Source organism: Panthera uncia, chromosome D2 (genome assembly GCF_023721935.1).
Source record: "Panthera uncia isolate 11264 chromosome D2, Puncia_PCG_1.0, whole genome shotgun sequence".
Classification (NCBI taxonomy): Eukaryota; Metazoa; Chordata; class Mammalia; order Carnivora; family Felidae; genus Panthera; species Panthera uncia.
This window is the reverse complement of record NC_064818.1, coordinates 78919172-78934871: the sequence shown is the minus strand read 5'-3', so window position 1 is coordinate 78934871 and position 15700 is coordinate 78919172. Positions and strand designations below refer to the sequence as shown.

The 15700-nt window shown below is 45.5% G+C and overlaps 1 protein-coding gene across 2 annotated transcripts in view; it reads right to left on the bottom strand.

The window, feature by feature from the left end:
- Nucleotides 1–153: 153 nt before the first annotated feature.
- Nucleotides 154–15700, bottom strand: part of FANK1 (fibronectin type III and ankyrin repeat domains 1) — a 101225-nt gene continuing 85678 nt past the window's right edge. The window contains exons 4-11 of one of the 2 annotated variants that reach the window (XM_049646620.1): nucleotides 12567–12648; nucleotides 11474–11548; nucleotides 10266–10331; nucleotides 4034–4199; nucleotides 1354–1497; nucleotides 750–827; nucleotides 503–547; nucleotides 154–401 (exon numbers count right to left, since the gene is read on the bottom strand). In XM_049646620.1, coding sequence (XP_049502577.1) covers nucleotides 336–401; nucleotides 503–547; nucleotides 750–827; nucleotides 1354–1497; nucleotides 4034–4199; nucleotides 10266–10331; nucleotides 11474–11548; nucleotides 12567–12648 — 722 coding nt within the window. In that variant the 3' untranslated portion in view covers nucleotides 154–335. The remainder of the gene's footprint in view (nucleotides 402–502; nucleotides 548–749; nucleotides 828–1353; nucleotides 1498–4033; nucleotides 4200–10265; nucleotides 10332–11473; nucleotides 11549–12566; nucleotides 12649–15700) is intronic. The other variant, XM_049646619.1, reaches the window with a different exon arrangement.

Sequence of the window (15700 nt, the reverse complement as noted above, 5' to 3'; positions counted from 1 at the left end):
GGGGGGGCGGCAGAAGCGGAAAGTGGGAGATCCATGTATGTTTGTGCAGCTCCAGTGCATAAATATTTTGTTTCGTGTCTCACTCCAAAAGGCCCAAGTGCAAGAAAACATCCCCATGCCGGAGACGCCCAGTGAGGACACCACAGGCCCGCGTGCGTAGGTAAAAAGATGTATTTCAAAGTGGGAAACAGTTGTACGTTACAAAAGTCACGGTGAACCTTCAACGAAAATAAATAATCAAATAAAAAAAAATCAAACCAATCAAAGAAATAAAATCAAATAGTCAAACGTGGGACGTTGTTTCCCCAGGGCTATCGGGCTAAGTGGGGCCCGGCTCAGCAGACAGAGGGCTTCTTCGCCATTTGTTTTCTTTTCCTTTCTTCTAATAAGGAGACCACGTTCTAGAGAAACAAAAACAGATGAAGGTAATCCAAGGGTCCGGGTTCTTTTATGTTAAAAGTACCACAAAATTAGCCTTGAAAATCACCAAGAGCATCCCAACCTGTCTGTCAAAAACTCTGGCCATTTCTAGGACACCTTTGCCGAACTGAAAGCGAAAACAACAAAGATTATACGTATGCATGTGTGTGTGTGTGTGTGTATATATATACGTATATACGTGTACATATATACGTGTATATATATGTGCACGTATATACATATGTATATACGTATATAGGTATATATGCGTATATATGTATATATTTCTCCTCCAGGGAAAGCCTTTAGATAAAGATGGAGTTATTTACCTCATTTTTTACACTTGCGTCTGCCCCTTTGTCAAGAAGTAACTGGACTAACTCCTCGTGATTATTCAACACGGCCACCTGAGAGAGACAAAAGTCAGCGGGGTGTGAGAGAGGCCGCCCTCCCTGCGGAGGACGCGGCCGGCGGTCAGCGTGGACCCCGTGCAGGCGGGCCCGGAAAATCGGCCGGCCGCTTTCTCCGGAAGGCAGAGCCAGCCGGGGCCACCGCGGCTTTGCGGCGAAGCTGAGCGCCAGGGACACGGAAGCAGAGTCTGCCTTTCTCCCCACGAAGAGGACACGAGAGAGAAACGCCAGGCGGGACCAGCACAGAAAGCAGCACGTCCTTTGCTTTAACAGATCTGTTGGGACCCTGCAAAGGCCCAGGGGGCTGGGGCTGGTAATCCTTAAGGAAAGAGTTGTAGGAAGACAGCAAAACTACTGTAGTGACCTTGTCATGCCTTCACTACGGGCCGGTGGGGAATACATACAGGCAGCCAAGGCCCAGGGCTCGCGCACGGCCGAATTCACAAGAATTGGCTAATTACAGAAGCGGCTCTCCTCCCAATGGCGCACACAAAGCCGGGCTGTTTTCTGAAGGGTGGCCTACCATTAGAGGGGTCTTTCCGTCTTTATCCTTCATGTTCACGTCCGCTCCCGCTTCGATCAGCAGAGAGGCCACCCTCTGGTTTCCTGAGACCGCAGACACCCTCATGAGCGGGGTCCATCCCAAGCCCGTGTCCGCAGCGTCTACCTTTATGCCAGAGGAAGAGCTGCCCTGAGTCCAGTCTCTTTTCCCTAAAGGTATTCATCAGAAACTTACAAAGGAATGGTGACTGACCCAACCCCCCCCCCCCCCCCCCCCCCCGAGTTGGAGAGCTGGAGAGGACTGAGACACGGAGAGGAGCAAGGGGACCGTGCCCACAGAACGCACACTCACACGCAGTGAGGTGCTGTGTTCAGGCACCTGTACAGGGTGCGGGGAGGCCCCGGGACCTCCCACTGGTATCTTCGTCTACATTTCGTTCAAATGGTTGAAAGACGGAATAGAAAAAATGAAGCGCCCTTAGGGCGCCTGGGTGGTTCAGTCGGTTAAGCGTCAGACTTTTTGGCTCAGGTCATGATCTCACCGTGAGTTCGAGTCCCACACGGACCTCTGTGCGGACAGCTCCGAGCCTGGAGCCTGCTTCGGATTCTGTGTCTCCTTCTCTCTCTGCCCCTCCCCCACCCTCTCCCCCCCCCTCAAAAATAAACATTAAAAAAAATGTGTGTGTGTGTGTGTGTGTACACAGACACGCACAAACACCCCTAATTGTGTTACGGAAGGATTACACAAAGATGTTAGTAAAACACTAGAATGGAATAACATAACCAGAAACTGCCAGTAAGTCCTGGGAACGCTGCAGGTTATTTGTATGTATGAGATTATCCTCTGCAACATCATTAGGATTTGCACCTCTTTCTCATGCAAATAACAAATAACCTTGGAGCAACAGACTCCATTATGTTTAAATAATAAAATAATCGCCTTGTTTTACATCGTGCTTTATGCGGTCTTCGGGTGAACGTTGACCCACATTTTCTCGTTTGGTTCTGAGGGTGAACTAGGGGTAGGTGCTTTTATTGATGCTTTACAAATGATGAAACCAAATCTCCGAGAAGTCAAACGCCTTTCCCGAGGTCACATGGCTCATTAAATGCGGAGATGGTTCCCCACACAAGTCAGCCACGGTTGGTATAAAATCATCATATTCCAGAAGGGTGGCCCCAATGCCCTGCTTGGCTCCCGGATCCCTCCTAAAGCCAAGTCACCCAAACAATGGGTGACCCCTCTGCCAAAAACACGGAGGCACTCATGTTGACATCATCTACCCACCCCCCGCCAGCCACGTAGAGATCTTCAGTGGACACATTCATGTAACTCCAGCGCTAAGGAAAGAAAATTTACCCCCAATAAGTGTGCTCGTATCTGAAGCCCAGAAAGTCTATGCTTCCAAAACTACAGTATTTAAAGGATCATGGCGGAGACACGCCCTTCTTTCAGCAAAGGTCAACCTCCATTTTTAACTACAGACTTTTACTGGGACCAAAGCACGAGCAGAGTTCATCATAAACCAAACGAGGAGACTGAGGTTCTCACTACCACACAAGGCGGGTGGGGCCCGGCCCTGCCACCGAGGCCCACAGGCTAATCCTTCCGACCTCTTGTGCAGCTTTCTAAAACAAAGATAACAAGAAACGTAATAAAAAGGAATTACCTTAACGACTGAAGTTTTTCCTTCAAGGGGCCCCTTCCTCAGGCCGCTGAAGGCATCAGCAGGGGCCAGTGAGACCCCACAATTAGGCCTGGGCTTCCCTCAAACACGCTTCAGGGACAAGCTAGAACAAATCCGCCCACATCTTCCAAGAGACATGACTTTTCCCAGTTTGGGTTTATTTTCCAGGTCAACGGTTTCAGTTCTCAGTGCTCTCCGCCATCTGGCAATCTCAGTGAGGACAGCATTTGTTTGCCACGATTCCTTACTTCCGGGCCTTGAAATTTTTATTTAACTTCTTTCCAGTCTTGCGCTAAAGTTCTCAAAGTTATCAGCCATCACCATGATTGAGCTAATCCTTCTTCTTGACCTTCAAACAGCTGCAGAAGTCCAAACAATGCCGATCCTATTTGCTAAACCAAATTTGTACTTTCTGATAACATGAAAATACCAGAAGGATACCCACCCGCCCGCTTCAAGGTAGGAGCTGAAATGCTCTGTTTGTGACATGATCCCTTTGCTCTTTGGAAGAGTTTTGTGATGAAGAATCTTTAAAGCAACCCAAGAATAAAGACAGTCTAATTCCAAGGGCAACAAAGAGCCCTATGGCTGTGAGGGTTCTTGACATCCTGTGTGTACGGCACCTAAGAGAGTCTCCGGTACGTGGCAGGTGCTCAGTAAAGTTTTGCTGACAGACCGAGCGAACAGATAATGACTGGATGAACAAAGGAACAACCAAAATGGAAGCATGGTCAGGTCCAGCTCTGGATTCATCAGTTGTTTTGTTTTGTTTTTTCCTACACAAGACAAACCTCCATGACAATCTGAAGCTTCACTATCCTATCAATTCTACGGTGATCTCTTTTCCCAAGGCTTCCGGAACCTTCTCACCGAGAAGTCGGAGAACTTTCTGCAGCATTTCTAAGTTGAACTAATCAAGGGCATCCACATAAGACTCTGCTTCCCCTCAACCCCGTGGAACAGAGTTTCAAGGTCTTAAGGACACAGGTGTAATTGACAAGGAAGATCCCGTACCTCACAGCCATCTTTTATCATCCACTCGATCACGTTGCAGTGGCCTCCATCCACGGCCCAGTGCAGAGCCGTACAGCCTCCTAGGTCTCTGGTCTCCCAAGAAGCACCGTGTCTTCGGAGATATTTCACCACATCCAGGTGTCCCGCATAGCACGCAAGCATCAGACTGCAACAGATAGAAGCAGCAGCATTAGCTGTAAGTGCAGTTGCCAAACTCAGGTCCACATCTCACCCTCTGCGGCTTAAACCAAGAAATCCTAACGTGAGTAGAAGAGCCCCGAAGGTTATTCACGTGAAATGTTGTGTCCATCAACTGATGAATGGATAAATAAAAGGTGGCAGATCTGTGCAACGGAATATTGTTTGTGCCTAAAGAAGGAAAATACTGATGTAAGTGTCACGATACAAAAAAGCCTTCAGACGTTGCACTAAAGAAGTTGGACACAAAAGGCATATTTTATGATTCCATTTACGTGAAATGCCCAGAACAGGCAAACCCACAGGGATAGAACCGGAACATTAGCTGTTTCCAGGGGCTGGGGGAGAAGAAGTGGGGAGGGACTGCCAAGGAGTAGAGGGCTTCTTTCTGGGCTGATTGACAATGTTCTAGAATTATACAGTGGCAGGGGTTGCACAACTTTGTTAATATGTTCTTTAAGTGCCAAATTTTAAAGGAGTGTGTGAATTATATTGCAATTACAAAAAAATAAAGTATCACTGTAACTGAGTAAGACATTGGATTTAAAAATATCCATGAGTCCATGAAGATATTCAAAAAAAATAGAGGGGAGAAAATAACTCCTTTGACATTATTGAAGATGGCTATTTGGCCAATTCCATACTCTAAATATTGGTATTTAAAGAAAACAATTAAACATTTAGTCTGCCTTTGTAGAATGAAATGTAGACTATCCTCAGTTGATGAGGGAAAGCCCTTTTTCATAGAAGCCTGCCAGCTAATCAACATGGAAGGAATTACAGAATTAGGAAGTCACATTTTTGCAACTCCAAATTAAATAACTGATTTGGGCAAGGACCATCAGTGGATGGCAAAATTATTGGGTAAAAGGTTAAGGGAGCACAGGACACTCATGCCATGCCGAATGATCAGCCCGTCGATAATTTGCTGATTTCAGTGGGAAACCACATTTTTACAAAGAAGAGGTTTAGTCATTACACTTGAACCAAATGAGCAAACCCAGAATCACCAACTGTGGGCCAACATGACTTCCTGATGGATAGTCACAACACTAGCTCTGAAAGTTAACCTGCACCTCATCAAGCCTTTAAACCTAATTTTAACTTCATTGGCAATAAAGGGACAAATGAACAAGGTGAACGCTGCCTCCACACATAGGAGACAACTAGGCAACTCAAGAACAGAGAGCATTCTATAGGATAACTGGTCAAAATGTCATTGCTGGGAGAAAAATAAAATATTTAAACCAGAAAAAACATGGACGGAGGACCAGTCTAGAATAAAAGAGATTAAGCAGATAGGACAACCAGATGTCATGTATGAGCCTTAGTTGGATCATGGTCTTGCCCCATAGCCCCCTCCCCAATAAAGCCATGGTGACCTTTCGGAGGGCAAGTGAGGAGACCTGAATAAGTGACGGGAGCATCAGCGATGTCGAGGAATTCGTGTGAAGTGTCTTAGGTTATGCAGGTCGACGGCCTGGTTTTTAGGCAACTGAAACATTGAGGGGTAGAGGGTTATGGTGCCTACCAGCCTCGAAATAGTTAAAAGCTACTAAAAGCGTAGACAGGGAAGCAAATACGGCTAAGAATCAACAACTGCCAAACCCAGGTGGTGAGTATGTAGAAATTCATTCGCACTGTTCTTGCAACTTCGCTAAATGTTTGAACTTTTCAAAATAAGGAGTTGAGCGGGGGCTGGGGGGGAGGAAGGTCTTCCCAAGAGGGCAGTTCTACAAAGTCTCTGAGTGATAAAGACAATGTCCAGCTCTGAGACCCAAGCCTAGGCTGGGCTGGAACCAGACGTCCACACTTCTGTATCCTGATGCAGGCCTTCACTTCTCGGAGACTCCCGGAAGAGAGCCAGCGGGCCCTTGACCTGCCCAAGGCGCGCGGTGCTTGCAAGTACGTAGACCGCCAATGCTTCATGCAGCTGTTTCGGGCTCCCTTTAGATGCATTGCTTTCCACAGAGAGTGCATCAACTTACACTTTGGTCAACTGCATCCGAGTAACACGAGCCCATTTAATTCACCTACACCAGCACTACTAACATTTGTTTAATGTTTTATCTTTTGAGAGACCGAGAGAGAGAGAGCACACGTGTGCACATAAGCAGCGGAGGGGCAGTGAGAGGGGGGACAGAGGATCCAAAGCAGGCTCTGCACGGACAGGCTGACGGCAGTGAGCCCCATGTGGGGCGCGAACCCACGGACCACGAGATCATGACCTGAGCTGAGGCCTGAGCTCAACCGACTGAGCCACCCAGGTGCCCCTACTATCATTTTTTAATTAACAACATGACAATACGCTTGTAATTTTTATTACTAGCAGTTCTGCATGTTAGCTTTTTAATATTTTCTGCTATGAATTGTCGTTTTGTGTAAACTGTTCTTTTCTACTATGTATCTTTGGGGGGGGGGGGTTGTATGTGGATCTTCTCCGGATTAAAGATGCCAGTCATTTCTCTATAATGTATTTGCAAATCTTTCCCCCAGACTATCCTTAACTTTGTAATTAAGCTTTTTTTTAAATGTGTTAGGTGCTTTTAATCTTCTCCCTAGGGACTTATATCTATGATTTTGCCTTTCCCATTGCAAGATCAGATAGATATATACTGTGTTTTCTATGGTTCTGTTTTTTACATTTAATTCTTTTTTAATTATTTTTTTTTAATGTTTATTCATTTTTGAGAGAGAGAGAAAGAGAGGGAGACAGAGTGCAAGCAGGGGAGGGGCAGAGAGAAGGAGACACAGAATCCAAAGCAGGTTCCAGGCTCTGAGCTGTCAGCACAGAGCCCGATGCGGGGCTCGAATCCACGAACGGTGAGATCATGACCTGAGCCAAAGTCAGACGCTTAACCAACTGAGCCACCCAGGTGCCCTTTACATTTAATTCTTAATTCATCTGGAATTTATTTGGGTGCATGGCTATATAAGGCCAGAATTTAATTTTTCTTCAAATAGCTTTTTCTAACATATTCCTCATTAGGCTGTGTTGCCCCCATCATCATAAACTTCTTACATCCATGGGGACCTATTTCTATTTCACACTATAGATCTTTGTTTCCAATTATTTATGCCAGGATCACACTACATTAATTACTATAACTTTATAAGGCATTTTAATAACTGTCCAAAGTCTTTCCACACTTCTCTCCAACAAAGCTAATAGCTGTTGTCATCCCTTCGTTCTTCCAGGTGAATCACAAAACCATTTTGATGGGCTCCCAAGAATAATTCCTTGTGAGGCTATACTGGGTCAATATATTATTAATCTGGGAAAAACTGAAAATTTTACAGGATTCAGTCTTGCCATTCTAGCGTATGGAATATGTCCCTGTTTTTTAAACTTTTAGATCTCTCAGTACTTTTTAAAGGCTTTGAATACAAATTTCTCACTTTCCTTAGATATTTTTATTCTATTTTGCTTCCCTCATTATATTTATTAACTGGTTATTGCTGTTATTTAAGACGATTTCTTCCTTTATCTTGTAGCTGGCCCCTTTACCGAACCTCCTTATCAAGTCCAAGTATTTGAAAGCTGATTCTCTTGGGGACTGCAAGGAAGGTGCAGGACTCTTACTCCATTTCATATCTCGCCAGACTGATCGGTGTTCCAGAATACCGATCACGAAATAACATACAACGTGCAGTTACCAGATGCCAAAGCACCGTTCTATGCATTTCATATATTGACTTGTTAAGGGCTCACAATTCTCGAAGTACTTCTGTTACCCTTATCTTGTAGACGGGGAAATTGAGGTCAGAGAGGTTAAGTAACCTGCTCAACGTCCTCCGCCCCGAACATAGAGGAATCTGGATTTGACATCAAGCTATCTGGCTCTCACCCACTCTCGTGGGCTTCACTACTAATTTTTAAAAGGAATCTGTCAACACTGAGAAGGATACCGGCTGACCGTCTTCCACGATACACAACTTGGTGTGATGGAATCAAAGGATTCACTTCATCAGCAGAGGCAGGTCCTCTCATGCACCAGATGCTATGACAGGACTGAAAGCATCCTGCACTTTAATTTTTTTTTTTAACGCTTATTTATTTTTGAGACAGAGAGAGACAGAGCATGAACGGGGGAGGGGCAGAGAGAGAGGGAGACACAGAACCGGAAGCAGGCTCCAGGCTCCAAGCCATCAGCCCAGAGCCCGACGTGGGGCTTGAACTCACGGACCGCGAGATCGTGACCTGAGCTGAAGTCGGACGCTTAACCGACTGCGCCACCCAGGCGCCCCAGCATCCTGCACTTTAAAGACGAAGATACTTTAACTACTAAAGGGGCCGAGTTGCACCAAATTTTTGTTTTGTGTCTACACATACACAGGTTTTCACCTTTGGTCTACTAACAGGAAGCATTATATTAAGAAATTTCCTAATCTAGACCTCCTTACCCTCCTGCATGATCCTCTGAGTTGGGATGGAAGCGACATCAATACCTGTGTACATATCAACACATGAGCAGCTTTCTTTGTATCAAACTTTAGCAGTCAGGTTATCCTCTGTAACTTTCCAACTTCCTCTCTGCTCTGGAAAAGTTCAAAGTCATCGGTACCTAAAATCTGAGCAAGCTTATGGGTAGAACCGTCAAGCCACAGAACCTGTGCTGGAGGTAATCCTTTAATAATTCTCTCATGTCTTCCATGGATATTGGTTGTTGCAGATTTTCTGCGCCTTGGGTTGGTTTTGGGCATGTAAATTTTCTCAGAAAAGGTATCATCGAAAAGATAGTTTCAATGAAATTTTCAAATCTACTGCCATAGACACAAGTGCACCATTTTCTTTTTACATGGAGATTTCCTCTATCGCCACTATTATGGACCCTTCCAAAATTCTATTTATTCTTCTTAAATTTCCAAAAGATCTTCTAACGATGGCTATGTACCATTTCAAAATTCTAATTTTTCTTAGATTTGTAATAAATTGGTCCATTTTCTTGTGTAGCTTTTTTTATGCAGTAGCTTGCGTTTTTTTGCTCTTACGTTATTCAATGATCTTTCTATTTTCTTTTTTTTTAAACTTTATTTTTTAGAGAGAAAGCACAAGCAGGGGAGGGAGAGGGAGAGGGAGAGGGAGAATCTTAAGCAGGCTCCACACTCAACGCAGAGCCCGATGCAGGGCTCAACCTCATGAGCCTGGGATCACGACCTGAGCCGAAACCAAGAATCAGACAGACGCTCAAGTGACTGAGCCACCCAGGTGCCCCAAACAATCCTTCAGTTTTCTAATCAACTTCTCCTTTTCTTTCCTCTTTCCTACCTCTCAAGGTCCGTATTTTCTTTAAGTTGGTATTATTCTTTTTCAAACTTCTTGAGTTGAAGGCTTAATTCCAAATTAACCCAAGGGTTACTCAGAAAACTTTTTAAATTTTTAAGGGATTGTTTTAAGCATTCCTTAAAATCCATTACTGTGTGTGTTCATAGCCTGTAGTGGGTTAGGCTTTCTGAGCTTAGGAATTGCTATTTTTCCCTTGTGGCTCACCAAAGGTGACCAGTGTTTTGTAGCCACCCTTAGACACTAGTCTGTAGGGCACACACCTTTGAGCTGCACTCTGATGTGACTCTAAGCTCCTTGAGCAAAGCCCTTGCGTTTTCCACGCCGTTCTACCCAACAAATACTGGTTGCTTAGAATTAATCAGTTAATTAAACCTAATCGCTAGAACAGTGATTATTTTTAAGTCCTTGTAGAACGTTCTTTTATCTCTCTAAATATAGGTTGCCAAGTTGCACGATCTTTTCGAAAACTTCTCCCACACTGCACCCCGAGCTTTTACCGCACAAAGTTCTTGGGTCGTATCTTTGACTGAGGGTACGTGCGTTATAATTTGTGGCCCATAAACACCCTGCTGAACGAAGGAGTGAGTATACAAATGAACAAGCCAGCCTTTGTCATCGAATCTTTCGGTTGGGATACAGTCCTGTCAAAAGAAGCTGCATCAAATATTTGGGTTGGATCAAAAACCCACTGGGCACAAGCCTAGTCACACAAGTCGGGGGACATTTCAGGGCACGTTAGCCACCTACCTGTCCTTGCCACTCCCGTTCTTCAGATTCACATCCGTGCCATTAGAAACGAGGATTTTCACAAGCCTAAAGGAGACAAATTTGAATGTCACTAGATCCGTAGCTTTGATGGGTAGGAACCCACAACGATGCACTAACCATAAACAGCACTACATTCAAGACCCGTCTCCATACTTTCTTCTCTATCTTCAGAGGCCAGCTGGCTTCAAAGGCAGGAGGTTTTTAAACCAGAAAACTACCCCTTCAACACCAAAAAAGGGGGAGGGGGAGTCTATCCCTCACATGAATTATTCATCGGAAACAAAGTATATCACATGAAACACATTGTACTATCAAACTAATCCACTGTCACTTTCATGACCCTTTTAAATAGATTTTCGAACGGCAGCATTTGATAAAATATAGGTCTTTTTTTTCAAAATGGGCACTTAAGTAGTTCAATATAAACATGATTGAAAAATAAGCTATTCGTATCTATGCTTCTGCGTGGGATAGAGATAATGGAGTGTGTCAGTGAAAATTATATCTTAGCAACCTATCAGGAAAGTTTGTTTTCCAGAATCAATATCCCTTCCGCTCTATTTTTTTCTAAAGAAATTCAAATTCCAATAACCAGTTTTCCTGGGACATATAAAATATATTACAAAATACAATTAAGTGGCTACCTCTCTTCCTCACCATAGGATTTATACATTTTTACATGGCCTCCTGCTTGTTGTAGAACTTCGTGATTAAGACGGCTGAGGGGCGCCTGGGTGACTCGGTTGGTTGAGCATCTGACTTCGGCTCAGGTCATGATCTCACAGTTTGTGAGTTCGAGCCCCACATCGGACTCTCTGCTGTCAGCGCAGAGCCTGCTTCGGATCCTCTGTCCCCACCTCTCTCTCTCTCTCTCCCTCCGTCCCTCTCTCTCTCTCACTGCCCCTCCCCCACTCGCTCACACACATGCTCCCCCTCTCAAAAATAAACAAAAAGAAAAAACACATAAAGACATAAAAAAACACATTAAAAAAAGAAGAAAAAAATAAGTTAAAAAAGGAAAAAAACACAGCTTAGTTTTTGTTCCGCCCTTACACGGCACAGTTTTGGAAAGGGAGAAGGAGTGGGGTTCCTGCATGCTCTGTTCCCTCCCCGCCCATATTCTGACCGGAGCCCTTGGGGAAAGACAAAGGTTCAACCACTCAGAGATACGAAAGGAGGAGCCCCACCTGGTATATCCTTTCTGGGCAGCGACCATCAGGGCGGTAAAGCCAAACTTATTGGGAACATCCACCTTAACGTTTCTTGGGAAAAACACGGAGAAGAGAGATTAACGTGCTTGGCATGGCTCCCCGGAGAGTCACCGCTGATGTCTCGCGCGGGGCACAGGTGGCTACAATGATGCATTTTCCCAAGAATTCCAATTTCTTCTGGGCCATTAAGTTTCTGTGGTCTTCCACTGCCCTGCCTAGTCCTTTAAAAGGATTCAAAGGCACAAGGAGAGAAAAGTGTTGTGATTTCACTTAGACTAAGCAGTCCCTTCAACTCAGAACCATGATGCCCCCAGATGGAACTCTCTGTGAGGAGTACCTCCCCCGCCTACAGCAGGGGACACGGTCTTCGGTTCAGACACTGGTCCACCACGAGCATACACTGGGGGAGACATGCATTTCCCATCTCACCTAACGGACACGAAACGCTGCCACTGGAGGAGGAAAGCAGAGCTCTTAAACTCTACCAGTTTAGAAGCCTTGGCTTTTTGTGGGATGCCTCTCTTCTCCAACTTAAGAGCCCTACTCGCAAATGACCTGTCTTCTCACACACTCCAAACTATTGATATTCAAAAAGAATCTAAGTCACATTGTCCCCTTTGCATTAGGAGGCAGCCTCAAATGTCCCATCGGTAGCCACTGTGTTTGCTACCTTTCTTTGAGCGTTTTACCAACGTTTGAATAAGAAACAGCTGATGTCATGATTCCTTAATTTCATCAGGAATTAGATAAATATGGGCACCTTGGGGGTGAAAGGTGCCTAAACGCGATGGCAGAGAAGCCAGAGTCAGAAATTATTTCTGGGAAAGAACACAGGACACCCAGACTTCTCATTTTCATCTTCAATTTTCATTAGATAATTATAAAATATAGGATTTACACGGGGCATAAAGGTCATCTTTATTCACTATGCTGAACTCACACTAGTCACCGGAGATCAATTTTGGAGCAGTGTCGAAGGCATGGAAAATCTGGGGGAAGTAAGTGTGATTTTACGCACTTGCTGGGCATTAAAAATTTAAAAAAAAAATTTAAGGCAGATTTCCCTCACCCTCCTTGAAGTATTCGAACCAGCAAATCTTCATCATTCACACTGACAGCTCGATGGAAGTGCTCATTACTTATGGGTTCTCCTGAACAAAGAAGATGGAAAGCAGTCATCCAAAATCACAGAAAGAAAACTCATCCTGGCTACCTCCCCCCCCCCCGCCCCCCACCCAGTGGACTGGAGTGGATGCTCACACGTTCACCTCCAAGAAGGCACTTGGCTATTCCGTTAAGGAGATCTTCGGTTTCCTATTGAACTTCTTTTACTGAAAAAGACCTTGTTTCCATAGATTAAGAACATTTAGATGGTCCTAAGGACCTGGGATAGTCTCGAGTTATAAGAGTATTACTTTGTGAGTGTGGTTTTGATATGTGAAAATAATCCTTTCAGATTTCCTAAGACTTAATACATGCCTCTTATGAGCCAAGAAAAGCCCCACTATCGTCACAATATGGTCTTGTTTGCCAAAGAGTCACTAAACTGCTTGAAGAAACAATAAAAATAAATTGCTTCGATATAGGGGCGCCTGGGTGGCTGCGTCGGTTAAGCGTTCGACTCTTGGGTTTAGCTCAGGTCATGATCTCACGATTCGGGAGTTCAAGCCTCACGTCGGACTCTACGCTAACAGGGCGGAGCCTGCTTGGGATTCTCTCTCCCTCTCTCTCTCTCTGCCCCTCCCATGTTGTCTGTCTGTCTCTCTCTCTCTCTCTCTCTCTCTCTCTCAAAAATAAATTTTAAAAAATAAAACCTTTAAAAAAAATCTGCTTTAAATTGCTTTGATACTTGAAATCCTAAAGTTCAGTTCTTCCCAAGAATGTAACATTCAGGTTGGCCTGGTCTCTCCCGAGCTTCCGGGGGCAGGAAGGGCTCATTCACAGAGGGGGACCGCCGTGAGAAAGCCCTATTGTGGGGGAGAGCCTGCCAAGTGGAGAAGAGCGAGGAAGAGGGTTCTGCAAAATACTCAAGGCACAACGGGAAGTGGGGCAGAAGGGAGGGCGTCCGTCTGTGCTGGAGAACAGGAACTCCTCAGAGAGGAGAAAAGGCTTGAAGTTCAGAAATGAGCAGAGTGGGAGGAAAAAGGACCAGGTGAGGGAAGCCCATCTTTCAAGGCATTTGTTCCACGACTTGACTTGTTTCACATGGACGTCCTGATTGTGTGAACACTTACGCTTCAATGAGACACAAGGGAGGCACTCAGAACAGCACCTGGCACCTGGTTAATATCCAACACGGGTCTGTGGTCGAGCTGGTGGCATCAGGCCGTGGCGGCTGCCCTTATGCGGCACAGCCCCACCATGCTCTTCTGCCTACGCCCAGCCCCCTACACGCACTTAGCACCTGACCCAGATGGGCACCGAGTTGATAATCCCCAGTTCCGGCAGCTCAAAGGTCTCATTCATTCGTTCAACAAACGTTCATTAAGTAACTCACACGTCCGGTCTTGACACTGGCCAGAGAGAACAAGACAAGCACATTCCCCTCCCTTTAGTATCCTAAACCCTAAAACACCCACCCCCTAACACTGCACCCCAGACTGCTTCCTGGGGCCCACCCACCACCTCACCGCCCTCTCTGCAGAGGCCCCCTGCGCATCGCTGCCCGGTGGGAAGTAAAACTCCCTGCTCCTGCTCCTTATGGTAGAAAAACTCTGTGGGATGTCAGCTCCTGGGCACTGGAGCCACTTTCCTACCGGTTTCCTTGGAGGATTTTCGCTGGGAAACCGGGGACAGAAGAATGTAGGGATCGCTATCAGAGTGACCTTTTAACTGATACCCTTTCTTCTGGTAAAAATAAAGTTAAGCCAAGTTAAAACCGTTTTGAAATAACAATTTTGTCTGCTAGAGCTTGCCAATCTCCTAAAGATTTTTTTAGCCACATTGTACTTCCTTTTCATCATTCCGCACATATTTTTAGGCCAAAAGCTTCAAATAAAAGTATCATGATAAAATGTCAAGGGACAGGACCCACCGCTGTCCCCGGGCCTTCCCAGGAAGATCATGGCTAGCCTGGGGGTTCCACCTGGGGGCTAGGGAAGGGAGCAGGGTTTTGTACACCCTCCCCATGCCCCCAGAGGGCATTCGGCAAAGTCTGGAGATGTTTTTTTGTTGTCACATCTGTTGGGTAGAGGCCAGGAATGCCGACCAACATCCTACAGCACATAGGACGAGAACGATCCAGCCCCCAAATGTCAACAGTGCCAATGTTGAGAAACTCTGGGCTAGAGTAATATGGACTGCAAGTGATCTATTAGGTGACCCATCCATACTTGAGTAGACAAATCCATGGAAGGTTTCCCTTTCTTCTTCAGATAGGAGAAGAGCAGGAGGGCAACTGTGCGTCTGCTACCCCACCAAATAGCCCCCCTCCTGTGACTCTCAAACTTCAATCCCCACTAAAAATACAAAAACAAGCAATTTGCATAGACTCATCCAGAAGAACACAGGAAGCTCATCCTAGTCCTACTAACTTTTAGAATATGGCACCCTAACTCAAATCCTATTGAGTAAGCTCTACCTAGGACTCGACACAAGGCTTCCTAGACTCTTCTTCAGAACACAAAATGGAGAGCCGGGAAGGCTGAGCGAGTTGTCCAAGGTCCAGCAGGTAGGAGTGGGCAACATCGGACCTCAAAACGAGTCTTTTCACAAGGCCACGCTCCTTCCTCGGGTGGGAGGTAGCTGACCAAGCCATCGCATGCTTCCAATCGTATTAAATCTTGAATATAAGCAGACTTCTTAAATAAACAACTAGGATCCCCCTCACAAAGTGTTCGATGAAAGGGAATGCCAGAGACTAAAACGCTCCAGAAAAGTGCTAACTTCTTGAGATTTTAAAGAAAGCTCTAAAAGCACTCGCGGTATCCCAGCATATTTATGCACCGACGGCCTCCAATCCGCATCATCTGACATGACCTGTACAGCTGTCCCAGTAGGGGCCACCCCCTGGTGCGTCCTACCCACAAAGCCCCGCAGCGTGCAAATATCGGGAAACGGAAGAAGCTCATTTTGGGCTTAGAAGCTTGAGTGCTGCGTGCAGCCAAGACTGGAGTATTTTGAGAGTAGCACATAATTTAAATGAACGTATCGCCTAGTCCAGCTTCTGCAAGAGGTAGCCAGTGCCCTCGTAACTTGATCTGA